The sequence below is a fragment of the Manis javanica genome, chromosome 3 (assembly GCF_040802235.1).
Source record: "Manis javanica isolate MJ-LG chromosome 3, MJ_LKY, whole genome shotgun sequence".
Lineage (NCBI taxonomy): Eukaryota > Metazoa > Chordata > Mammalia > Pholidota > Manidae > Manis > Manis javanica.
This window is the reverse complement of record NC_133158.1, coordinates 165,463,349-165,475,787: the sequence shown is the minus strand read 5'-3', so window position 1 is coordinate 165,475,787 and position 12,439 is coordinate 165,463,349. Positions and strand designations below refer to the sequence as shown.

The 12,439-nt window shown below is 36.2% G+C and overlaps 1 protein-coding gene across 1 annotated transcript in view; it reads left to right on the top strand.

Annotated features, from left to right (window-relative positions):
- XRN1 (5'-3' exoribonuclease 1) overlaps positions 1-7,882 on the top strand; it is a 182,242-nt gene extending 174,360 nt beyond the window's left edge. The window contains 3 exon segments of the mRNA XM_073232329.1: positions 1,969-2,007; positions 2,395-2,555; positions 3,037-7,882. Of these exon segments, the coding sequence (XP_073088430.1) occupies positions 1,969-2,007; positions 2,395-2,555; positions 3,037-3,336 (500 nt within the window). The 3' untranslated portion in view covers positions 3,337-7,882.
- The last annotated feature ends 4,557 nt before the right edge of the window (positions 7,883-12,439 follow it).

The following is a 12,439-nucleotide window of genomic DNA, read 5'->3' as shown; positions in this document are numbered from 1 at the left end:
AGACATGCAAATGTAATTCTTATGCACCCTTTCTTAAGAAGCTACTGCTTTATGTGCTACAACAAAACAAAGCAGTAGTTTTAAAAACAGAGAAAAAACCATGAGACTAAACCACAAGAGATCTAATGTATTTACACAATAAATGGAAATCCCAGGATGCCAGATGATCAACGGGTCTAGGAAGTAACTAGTCCCAGTTGGAAGGGGGAGGTCTTGGCCGGTAAGATAATTATCTGATAGATGAGTAGCAGCATTTGGAAAAACATTAAGGATAGGTACATAGAAGACTAAAGAGTTTTAAAAATATAATTACTTTAAAAGAGAAAAAAAAAGTTTTACAAGAAAAACATGAGAGTACCCTACTCATCTCTGCAATAACAGCATTTACATAATCACATACCATAAACACTGCTTACACATTTAAACAAATACTGTGATATAGTTACAGTGGGAGGACAGGGCAAGTACTGGATTTTGGCCTATCTCAATAGGAAGTCAGATCTAGAAGTACCTGAAAGTGAAAAATCACTGTCTAGTAGCATAAGCAAATTATTGAACAGTGTGGAAATAAATAGCCAAAACAGATCTGGGATGGTAAATGAAGCTGCTGTATCATGTTGAAATTTTTTTTGTGTAACAATGTGTATGTAGTACTTTGATTTTTTTAAAATATAATTTGTCTAAAGTTTTAAGTTACTGGGTATCAGAACCAGCATTCAAACCAAAATCTGATTCCAAAGCCCATGCTTTTGTTACTTAACTACACTGGAATTCCTTTGCCTACATAAATAATGTTTTAGTCAAGTATTTTTGACATAATGGATCTGATGTTTGCATATAGCTCTTGTGGTAACTGCAAAATCTGTTTGACTGCCTCTTCACTTTAAAAAATACTTATATATAAATTAATTGTAAGTAGTTTGTGTGTCTAGGTTATGAGATATATTATCTAAAAGGAATGATTGTTTTCCCTATTACCAATATTTACAGCTTGTTTTTTTACCTTTTTCATGTTGATTATTGTATTTATGTTCATTATTGTGTATGTTTATTATAGTGTATTCATGCCTACCAAGAATTTAAGATTATAATTGGAATTCTTTTGGTCCTGTAATAAGTGCTTTCCAAAGTTACAATTAAATTATATAAGTAAAAATCAAGAGATTTGAATGTTAATTAGGAGAAAAAAACTTAAGCATCAGATTAATATTTTGAAGTTATTTTGTAGATTTCTATTTCATGGTGTGAAAAAGTTCTAGTGGAAAAAAATGGAGGGGAATGTATTTTATATTTAGAACAGTGACTTATTGGAAATTGTGGAGCTGATCTATGCATAAGATTAACATAGCATCTTTTAAATAGATACTCTTTCTGCCTGCTACCAAAGTTGCTTATAGGTAGTCACAAGACCTAATTTTCTGAGTTGTGTTTAGAGTATTTCATATTAAATGTTTTCTTCATCCTGGAATTTATAATCCATCACACTAAAATATATTATGATTCTTCTCTCGTGAACCAAAAATTTCTTAAGTGGCTGAACTTTAATTAAACTATACTGTCTTACATGTCTGGCTGCCTTTTTATCTCTCTGAAAAGGTTTGAACACAGTTCATATCTTCTTCAGTGTCAATGTACTAGTGTCTTGATTTTCATTATTTAATGCAGTAATTCCTAAAAACTGTGCTGTTATTAACGGTGCTGTTCAACAATAGATTCCTGGGCCCTCCCAGTCTGGTTTAGGTTTGAAGCCTTGTCCAGGAATCTGTATTTCACAAGCTCCTCAGGTAATTCAGATACATAGATCAAATTTGAGAACCACTGGTTCAGTGCACTTTTAATATGAAACAAAATGTAAATTAAAAAAAATTCTTGCATTACAAATATTAAAGAAAAAAATTCTACATATCCTATGAAAGTGATCAGATTTTCAGACTTAAGTTTCTTTTGTGTTTTTTTTTTTTTTTGTAGGCTGGGATCACTATGGAAGCAACTTACCAATGGGGGCAGGTGAGATCCTTAAGATTTCTCTCTTTATGCCCTGGTTTTTCTTCCTAAGGAACCGTTTCATGACCCTTTTTATTATTTTTTTAAATAGTATTACATATATTCCTAGAGCTCTTATCAGTATATGGCACTATTGGCCTTTGTAAACCAGACAACATATGGTAAGCTGACTTCTGTACATAATTCACAATCCAAAGGAGAGGCAGTGGTGGGGGTGGGGGGAGGGGGGTTTCCTGAGGTTGAATGTTGTAAGCAAGATTAATCAGAAGTTAAGTGTATGCCTTTGGCCAAAGTGAAAAAAGCCAAAGAAAGGTAGCCAAAGGAGGTCTTAAATTCCAGGGCTTTGATGATACCATTTTACTAAAAAGAAATTTTCATGGTTTTTGACAGCTAATATAATGGCTTCATCATCTCATCTCTTTGGCTCAGTGCCATGGAGACCACCAGTTGCAGTTCCAGGGAAGCCCTTCCATCATACTTTCTATTCCGGGACCATGCCCATGGCTGGCGGAATGCCAGGTGGTGTGCACAACCAGTTCATACCTCTACAGGTGAGACCTGGAAATAGAACTTGTATTTTTTAAGAGAATTAATTTTTCAATGCTCGAAGGCAATTTATAAAATTCCGTTTATTTAATAATTACTTATTCATTGCCAACTAGAAGCCCACTACTGTTCTGGGTGCTGAGAATATATTTATGACCAGTGGTAACCAGTCTGACCTGGTCCCTGCTGTCTGAATTTGTGTTCTAATAAATAATGATAATTGCAGCAAGTAATAATATCCTTTTCTATCACAAAGTGATTTAAAATCAGGAATATAAATTTTCTTTATTATATTATAATTATGGAGAATTTTTAAGTATTTTATTCATAACTGAGTTCCTTTAATTTCTAAAGTCTGCTTTGTAGATTATAAGTGGAAATTCACAAGTCAGCAGTGATTGACAAATATTAGCAACATGGTTTGTGGTATTTTCTGACATCATGTTTTTTTGCTTGCATTGTTAATGCTGTTTTTATTCCTTATAGGTTACTAAAAAAAGGGTTGCAAACAAAAAGAACTTTGAGAGTAAGGAGGCCCTGAGTTCTCAAGCCACCCCACTTCACACTAGCGAGCCAGGATCCTCTGACATCACCAAAGTGATTCCACAGGAGAGTTCATCAGCTTCCTCAAAGTCCTCTCAGAGTACTCAGCCTGCATCTTCTTTGCAAGCTGAAGCTGCTTCCCAAGGCCATATGTCTCACCGTAAGACAACGCCAAACTCTTCCTCAAGAAGAAGAGCAAGAAAACTGGCTGTCAATTTTAGTGTCTCTAAACCGTCTGAATAAATTTGGTACTTAGAATTAAATTCTTTCCTTTCCACCCACCTTTTTAAAAATCCCTAACTGTGTCTCATAAAAACTTAGAATGTGCTATTTTAAAATAATACATTTCAGTTGATAATTTTTAATTTTTTAGTTGTCAGGCACTTTCATGCTGTGTAAAAACATATATCAAATTGTGCATCTTAGATATGTACAATTTGTTTTACAGCAATTATACCTCAGTAAAACTGTAAAAAAAAGAAAACTAAATTAAGCCTTGTGTTAAAATAGTATCAGTGGACTAAGCATTAAAATGTACCATTCTAACTATTGGCCTCACCATTAGACATACCCTAAACTATGAATTAGATATCATATTACAATAATAATAATAAATGTTTTTTACGCTATCATTGAGGGACAATTAAATGGAGCATGAAAATTGGGCCTCAAGTATAATTTACTGAATGTGGATTTCATTTCTCTTTTTAATGATGTAAAATTGTCAGAAGAATATCTCTTATTTACAAGTATTTTAATTTATGTTCTGTTGTCTTTGAGGTTCCTTTAGACCTGCTGTGAAATGATGACACTGTGGTGGTGCTGCCAGTTTTGCTTTATTCTAAATTTGTACCAAAGCAACTTTAGAATATTGATCAGAATACTTCATTTAACTACTTAGATCTATAAATAGCAATCTAGATTTGAGTAAGTAATTATAATTTTTCAGATTACTCAAAACCAGCATTAGTAATTTCTAATAAAATTAAGTTTAAAAATCTACAGGGTACAATGATTACAAATTAATCTTCTAATATAGAATAAAGTAAATATATTGATCATGTTAATTATTGTGTTAATAAATTGTGTTATTCTTTTATATAGCTTTTTACCTGCTTAGTTAAATCCATGAGAGCTCCATTGTTGGTCCATGTGTAGTGTGCTTCCTGGGACTGATGACATTCTAATTTTTTTTTTTATATTCCAAGGTGTGCTATAATATAGGCACAATCAGTTTATGATATATATTATTTACATGACAAATGCCTATCTCATTTTATTTCCATAGTTTTAGCTTTATGCTGAACTGTTCAATGACTCTGGCATTTTGTCTTTGCATGTATGTGTGGGTGTGTGTTGTTCAAGTTGTGGCTATTGAAATTATTTTAGAATTTATGACAATTCCTCAGTGGTACATACAGGCCTGAGTTTTTATATATATATATTTATCCTTAGTTTTTGTGATATACCTATATTTTAAAGGAAATAAGTTATACTTTTTTAAAAGTAGGAACTGTAATCTTTATATGGAGCTGCTTATTATTATATCCAGTTTTATTTAGTTTATTGAAAACTCTCCCATGAGTCTTAAAGTAGTGTGTTTTAAAAGATGCCAGTATTAAACTAAATGAATTTTTTCCTCTCTCTGCTGATTTCAGAGTTTATCTAAATGTTAATAGGGTATTTGTATATTAGTAGTGCCTTTAGTATAAGAGAAAAATGTTCTTTATCTGTCATCATTATACTCATGGAGTTTCTGTGATTTAATTTCTATTAATTTCCTAGATTAAGATGTTCATCAGTTCTCAACATTTCCTTGTCGGGAATGCTTGTTTGTCTGTAGTGGGGTCTTGAATAATGAGGCTCAAGTAATTCTCAGTGTTTGTCCATACTGCCTCATAAACTCTGTCTTAAAAGGAAACTTCTATTATGAAAATACAATACAAAAAAGTTAAGTTGTGGCAATAATGTTCTGTTAGCCTCTTAATACTTTAGACTATATCATATTTTTTACTCTATATAACTGTACAAACCCCAGCATTCAAGAATTGCCTCACTCATCACTTCTGTGTGACCACTCTATAAACCTGCACCGCTCAGAGCTCAGAGGAAGGAGCGCTGCTGTCTTATGAAAAAAACCCCAAGATAGATTCCAGTAAGCATAGTGCCACTGAACCCTGGGATATTGCCACAGATACTTGTGCAAAGCAAGTTGACAATTCTATATGGATAGGCAGTAAAAGTGTTTTCTTTTCATTCCTTCTTCTCTTATTTTTCAAACATATTATTCTGAAGGTTGTAATTAAAAAGAGATTAAGATAACAGGGAAATCCATAATGATAAGTTAGTGTCAGGCAGGCAGGCATTCATCTGTATTTTTTACCCTTGTAGACCTCTTCCACTTGTGGGCCTGAGGTCAATAGATGTGCCCTCCCTGTGGAGGACATAAGAGACTGAGGCTGTTCTTACCTTGTAATAATCTTGAGAAGAGTGGATCCTATATAGTTTGGGAAACTTAACAGTTTTTCCCTTTTGGATGGGGCACACTCAGACCAGAGTTTAGAAATAAGCCCATTCAGCTGCTGAACCTGCTGTGGGCTCTGTGAAAACTGGACTGTGTAGGGCATTGAGGAACAGGTTCCCCAAAATGCTTCGTGTTTCCACATAGCTAAAAGCTGTTAAACCTAAATATCCTCATTCACTTGTTTTCCTTTTTCTTTTGAGCACATCAAGTGAGTTTTGAAGATTGATCTTTCCAGTCTCAATGTGCCTTTTCACAATTTCCTACATTACCTGGTCATTACCTGATTTGATTTAAACATGCAGACTGAAGTCTTAAACACCTGACATTCGGTTACATGAAAAATTAATTTCATCTCTGTGTATGAAATTATATTTCATCTTTGGTTTCAATTTAAGATTTTCCTTGCTTTTCAGAAGGATAAGTAGTTCTTCTAGAACTAAAAAGATAAGGAGGTTTTGGGATTTTTTTTCCTAAATGGTAGGAGGAATGAAGAACTCTTGATACAGGCTTTTGTTATTTCTGTTTCTATGATCAGGTATTTGCTTTAGTTTTAGACTGGTATTTTCAAATTAATCTAGATTCTTGGTTTTAAGGGAGGGTCAGAGAGGAAGGCTGTCGGAGGAAGGAAACCAGTTAAAAAAGACATAGGCAAGCGCTGCATTTTCAGACGATAGCGCAACGAAAGAGATAAGGTACAGGGCTTTTTTATTTGCTTACTTTTTAACCATCTGTTCCATTTGTATGAAACAAATCATATGTTTTCATAGTGCTTGTCTAATTTTTACCTTAAGATAGAACTGTCCAGATCTCTACCAAAGTTAGTTTTAACATGCTTTATCTCATTGTTCAGAGAATCTTTTCTAAAGCAACTATGCACAATTTCCCAGCTCTTTGAGCTTGCTATATTTCTTAGTGTCATCTTGCCTCCAAATTGTTTTTATTATAGTGAATTAATTTATTGGAAAGAAATGACCGTGACAGGCATTCTCTGCCTTTAAATCAAAATCCATCACTGAAGTTCCCTTATCACTTTTCTAGAGATAGCACTCAAACTGGCCATGCTTTTCATGTACACTTTGTAAGGTTTGTCAGTGACATCATCTTTTTTGCAAAGAGCTTTCTTTCCTAGGCAATATGAAGATCGATTTTTCCAGAACTGAATATTTCTCCTACTAAGCTGGTTCGTATTTCCATCAGACCTCTCCGCCCTCTGCCAGGGAGCAGGAGGGCCCAGCCAACAGACGGGGCAGAGGCCTCAGTGCTAGCAACTTGGGCACCACTGATCCTACTTCCAGAGAGAGAGAAATGTGCGAAATAGTTTTAGGAGTTAAGAATGTCAGCGATCCATAGCTGCTTTCTTTGTGTATGTGTGTGAATCAACAATAACGCCTTGCTCAGTCAATGCATTCAGCCATCGTAAGTGCAATTTGTGATGGAGACTCTGGTTTCCAATAAAGTTTTATGTAAACATGTAAAAATTAATTTTTTCCAGCAGTGCACCTATTGCATTTGACTATTTCAGCAATTAGTATATTATTCTACTGCCCAGGCCAAATAATTACATTTCTGTGGATGTTTCAGTAATCTGAAGCCAAATTCTCATACTGTTTCTCACAAAATAAAAGTGTGGGAATTTGACCCACAGTTTGCTTTAAGTAATTTTATTATTTTCTTTCCCTTATAGTTAAAGGACTTTTTTGTTTGTTTTAGGATTTTGTTTTGGTGGGGGAGTAGGGGAGTGGTGCCTCAAATCTCTTACATTTTCTTTCACCTGCACCCAGTTGCTTCTTTGAGTATTTTTATCTATTTTGATATGTGAGTAATAGATAATGTGCTGTATCATCAAAGTGTTTGACATCCTGTTCATTTAAACAATATAATTAAATAAAATTCATACATATATATCTTAATTCATTTCTTTCCACACATAGCTATTTTATAAGTAACTAGAATTTTTCATTAGATCTTATACAGAGCAGTATTTTATTAAAAATTCAAAAGGGAAGACTTTTATGTGCTCATTTTGTAGTTTTCCTTTTTTAAATATCTTTACATTGTCTGCAATTAAAGCATTTTAAACTTGCATTGGAATGGACTCTGAATGTATTTTTGTGTTGTTGTACATTTGTAGATTTCTAGCATGAAGTTAGCCTCAAAACGTGTGCAAAAGATTTTAAAATATAAGAGTCACTGAAAGAGTTTAAACATCTATACATGTTAAATGCTATATGGATTTTAATTAAACACTTGAGAATGATTTCATAAGCTGTGTGTTCGCATTAATATCAAAAGTAGAAACATTACAGTATTCACTTAAACCCCATATCCTTTTATATCTGTGTTTTGAATCTGTTTAGAGTAAACTGAGGCAGCATGATTTGTGGAAAGTCTGAATTCTGTTGGCCGCTGTTCAGATCCTACCTCTACTCCTTACTAGTTGTAAATAAGTCATTATCATTTTAGCATTGGCAAGTTATATAAGGTCTAAATCTCAGTTTCTTCATCTCATAGGAAGTAAACAATATTCCTTGAGTCATTAATATGTATAAAGCATTAGGTACATAGTAAATGTATTATTACAAATGTTAGGAAATAAAAATTTATCATGCATAGGTGCTGATGTATTAGCTGGGTCCCAAACACATGGTGTCCTCTGGATGGTGCCAAATACCTCTATGCTTTTCTCACTAAGTGCTTTCCAGTGTCCAGTCTGTACAGAGTCCCTGTGCCTGCCTTGGACATCTGGGTGACTTTGTTCATCCTTTTCCCTGCAGTGATGCCCTTTAACTTATCTACCACGCAGGTGGAGGTGCTTACAGAGGCGCACAGGAGAAGGCTTTAATTCTTGCTCAAAAGACAGGAAGCAACAACAATTAACAGCTTGCTAACATTGGCCAACGCTCACAGTATGACTCTGATGCATTGTTTTACCAAAACTCTCTAAGGTGGGGGTGGAAAGGAGCTGGAAAAAAGGGGTTAAGGAGGGAAAAAAATCTCTCCCTTACTATATCTGCTTCCAGCTGTGCCCCATAAATAGACTCTCTCTATTGTACTTCCCTCAAGCCCCCAAGGAGTGATCACATTCTGATATGGTAGTTGGCCACCTTGATCCAGCAGTAGGCATGTGGACTAGGATTGCCAGTGGGGATTTAGCTAGCTGCCTTTCCACTTTATTCACCTAGACTGCCAGATCCCCACGCTGAGATTCTCAGTAACTACCCCTCTCCACTCCAGCACTACAGCAGCATTGTGCTCCCCCAATCTTCATACCAACTTTTGTCTTGAGCATTAAAACTAAACAAACTGAAATCCACTCAGGCCAGTTTAAGAAAGGAAATTTAGTTGAAAGAATATGGGAAAATCTCAGAGAATCCAATCCAGGAAGGATGGTTGGGCCTCCCAGGAACTAACTGAAGGGGTTATCTTCTTTCTAACTCACTCCATCTCCTCTCTGTGGGGCTGTGGGCTCTGTGGCTGGAGGTCAGGTCTGATCACTCGCTCATCTATAGTAATGGTGAGAGGAGAGGGGAGGGCACGTCACCGTGAGGGGCTTCCCCTACTGGGTTTGGGTTGGCAGGGAAATGATTACTTCTCCGAGGCAGGCTCTCAGGCAACAGCCACATCCTGAGACAGTGGTCAGACCTTGCAGTTCTTACATAAAAGAAGACCCATAAAACACCTTTGCTCTGACAGTAACCAAAGCCCAGTATGATGTGCCTACAAACAGCTCTCATAAAAGGGTAATCCCAGTTTAGCTTCTTCAATTTTGACAATGGCTGCTTTTGTAATTTTCCATTGCTTTCTGGAGTCACTGATTCCTACAGTTGTAGGAGTCTTAGCCATGTGTCACTGAGTTCCTAAATACAGGATCAATAAATAAAGAAGTCTACTGATTATTGAATGCATATTAAGTGCTTAATATCCCAGGCCAATGTTCTAAATGGTTTACATAAATTATATCTTTTAATCCTCATAACCCTGTCACATAGGCAGGTTTCACCTGTGTAGTAGTCTGATTCCAAATCCTACACTCTTAACTACTTTGCTGTATTGTAAGGTTCAGATTTATAATCTAATTTTTGTATCAACACTGTACTTTTATTATGAATATGTTGTGGGGTTTTTTTTTCATTTAATTTGCTATTTATTTATTTGCTTTTAAGGGCTCAGCACCAGCATAGAGTTTACAAATATGAATAAGACCTAGTCATAACTGTCCACAAAGTTTAGTACAGGAGGCACAAGTAAGCCACCAGGTGCAACACCCAATGTGAAAATTACAGAAGAAAGGGATACCTCAGAGGCTGGGAAGGTATCAGGGTCTCTTTTCTGGAGGAGCTGAGCCTTAAAGTACCCAAGTGAGGAAAGGAGATTGATCAGAGCTAAATTATGCATGGTGCAGATTGAGAGGTCAGAGGTAAAATGGAGGCAGGTGGTAGGGGGTAGGCTCCAGATCAGAAAAAACATTGCAGACCATGCTGAAGTGTTTGAATTTCACCCTAACAGTAGGGCTATCTTAAAGCTCTTCTGTTTGGATGTAACAAAATTCCACTTAAACTAGCTCAAAAATTAAATGAGTGCATATAGACGCAAGGAAATAACTGCCAATTCAACAGCAGAAACACAGCTGGGCTTCAAAGGGCCAGGAACGAAGAACAAGAAAGCTATCAGGGTCATAGGTATCTACCTTGTCTAGTCTCACCTCTGCTCTTCTATTTAATACTCATGGCTTCCATATGTTGGTTGTAAAATGCTTCTGTTCCAGCAACCAGCCTAGGACTAGCATATCTCCATCAACACCAAATGGGCTAAGTTTGTGTCAGATGTCCACCTGTGCATGGGCAAGTAAGGTCAACTCATACAACACGAAGGCTGTGGCCCTCATGTGAGATGATGTTCTTTAGAGCAAGAAGAGTTGGGATGTGAAGACATTCCCAAAACGCTCTTCTCATGATTTTAAGAAGGGGCTTACTTGCTCTCAAAATAACAGCTGGTGATATTATTATAGAGAATAGATGGGAGAGAGCAGAAATCTTAGAAAGCTGTTTCAGTAACCCAAGTAAGAAGGGTCCAGCTTCACTAGCTCTTAGGAACTTCTACGTTGTTCAATATATTGGATATCAAAGTGAAACAAGAAATATAGAATCTGTTTCCAGGATCACCCTCTCAGGCTGACTCATTAATATTTTACCAGAAATCTTCTCTGATGTATTGCAGTTCATGGTGTATTTGGTCTGAAATAACACAAGACTTCAAAGAGTTCCTGGGGAGAATTACTTTCTCCTACATTTTCCCATGTGTGACCTGCTGAGTCTCTTTATTGTCTAAGAAAGAAAGAGTTCTTTTCAGGAAGTCTTTCTCAGCCTGATGACACTTCCTAGAATGTCAAGCAAATCCTAACTTCTCCAACCATATTCATGGATTATCAGGGAAATCCTATTATCTACGTGCCTCTCTAAAAACCTGACAGCAAAAGAGCTAGTGCTGCAGATCTCAGCTGATCACCACTAACAGCAGCAGGCACCTCTAAGGGAATTTCCTTATCCCAAGATTTCATTATGAAACCTCTCTAATAGATAGCGAAGTTAAATAGTGAATATTCATATAACCACCACTTAGGTTCTATTCTACCATTCACATTTTTTTAAATTTTTTATTAAGGTATTATTGATATACACTCTTACGAAGGTTTCACATGAAAAAACAATGTGGTTACTACATTCACCCATATTACGAAGTCCCCATCCATACCCCAGTGCAGTCACTGTCCGTCAGTGTAGTAAGATGCCACAGAGTCACTATTTGCCTTCTCTGTGCTACACTGTTTCCCCCGTGACCCCCCACACCATGTGTACTAAACATAATACCCCTCAATCCATTTTCCCTCCCTCCGCACCCTCCCTCCCACACCCCTCCCCTTTGGTAACGACTAATCCCTTCTTGGAGTCTCTGAGTCTGCTGCCATTTCGTTCCTTCAGTTTAGCTTCATTGTTATACTCCACAAATGAGGGAAATCATTTGGTGTTTGTCTTTCTCCGCCTGGCTTATTTCACTGAGCATAATACCCTCTAGCTCCATCCATGTTGTTGCAAATGGTAGGATTTGTTTTCTTCTTATGGCTAAATAGTATTCCATTGTGTGTATGTACCACATCTTCTTTATCCATTCATCTACTGATGAACACTTAGGTTGCTTCCATATTTGGCTATTATAAATAGTGCTGCAATAAACATAGTGGTGCATATGTCTTTTTGAATCTAAGAAGTTGTATTCTTTGGGTAAATTCCAAGGAGTGGGATTCCTGGATCAAATGGTATTTCTATTTTTAGTTTTTTGAGGAACCTCCATACTGCTTTCCACAATGGTTGAACTAGCTTACATTTTCACCAGCAATGCAGGAGGGTTACCCTTTCTCCACATCCTCGCCAGCATTTGTTGTTCTTAGTCTTTTTGATGCTGGTCATCCTTACTGGTGTGAGGTGATATCTCATTGTGGTTTTGATTTGCATTTCCCTGATGATTAGTGATGTGGAGCATCTTTTTATCTGTCTGTTGGCCATCTGAAAATTTTGTTTGGAGAACTGTCTCTTCATATCCTCTGCCCATTTTTTAATCAGGTTATTTGCTTTTTGGATGTTGAGGGATGTGAGTTTTTTATATATTTTGGATGTTAACCCCTTGTGGATATGTCGTTTACAAATATATTCTCCCATACTGTAGGATGCCTTTTGTTCTGCTGATGGTGTCCTTTCCCATACAGAAACTTTTTAGTTTGATGGAGTCCCATGTGTTCTCTTTTGTTTTTGTTTCCTTTGTTCGAGG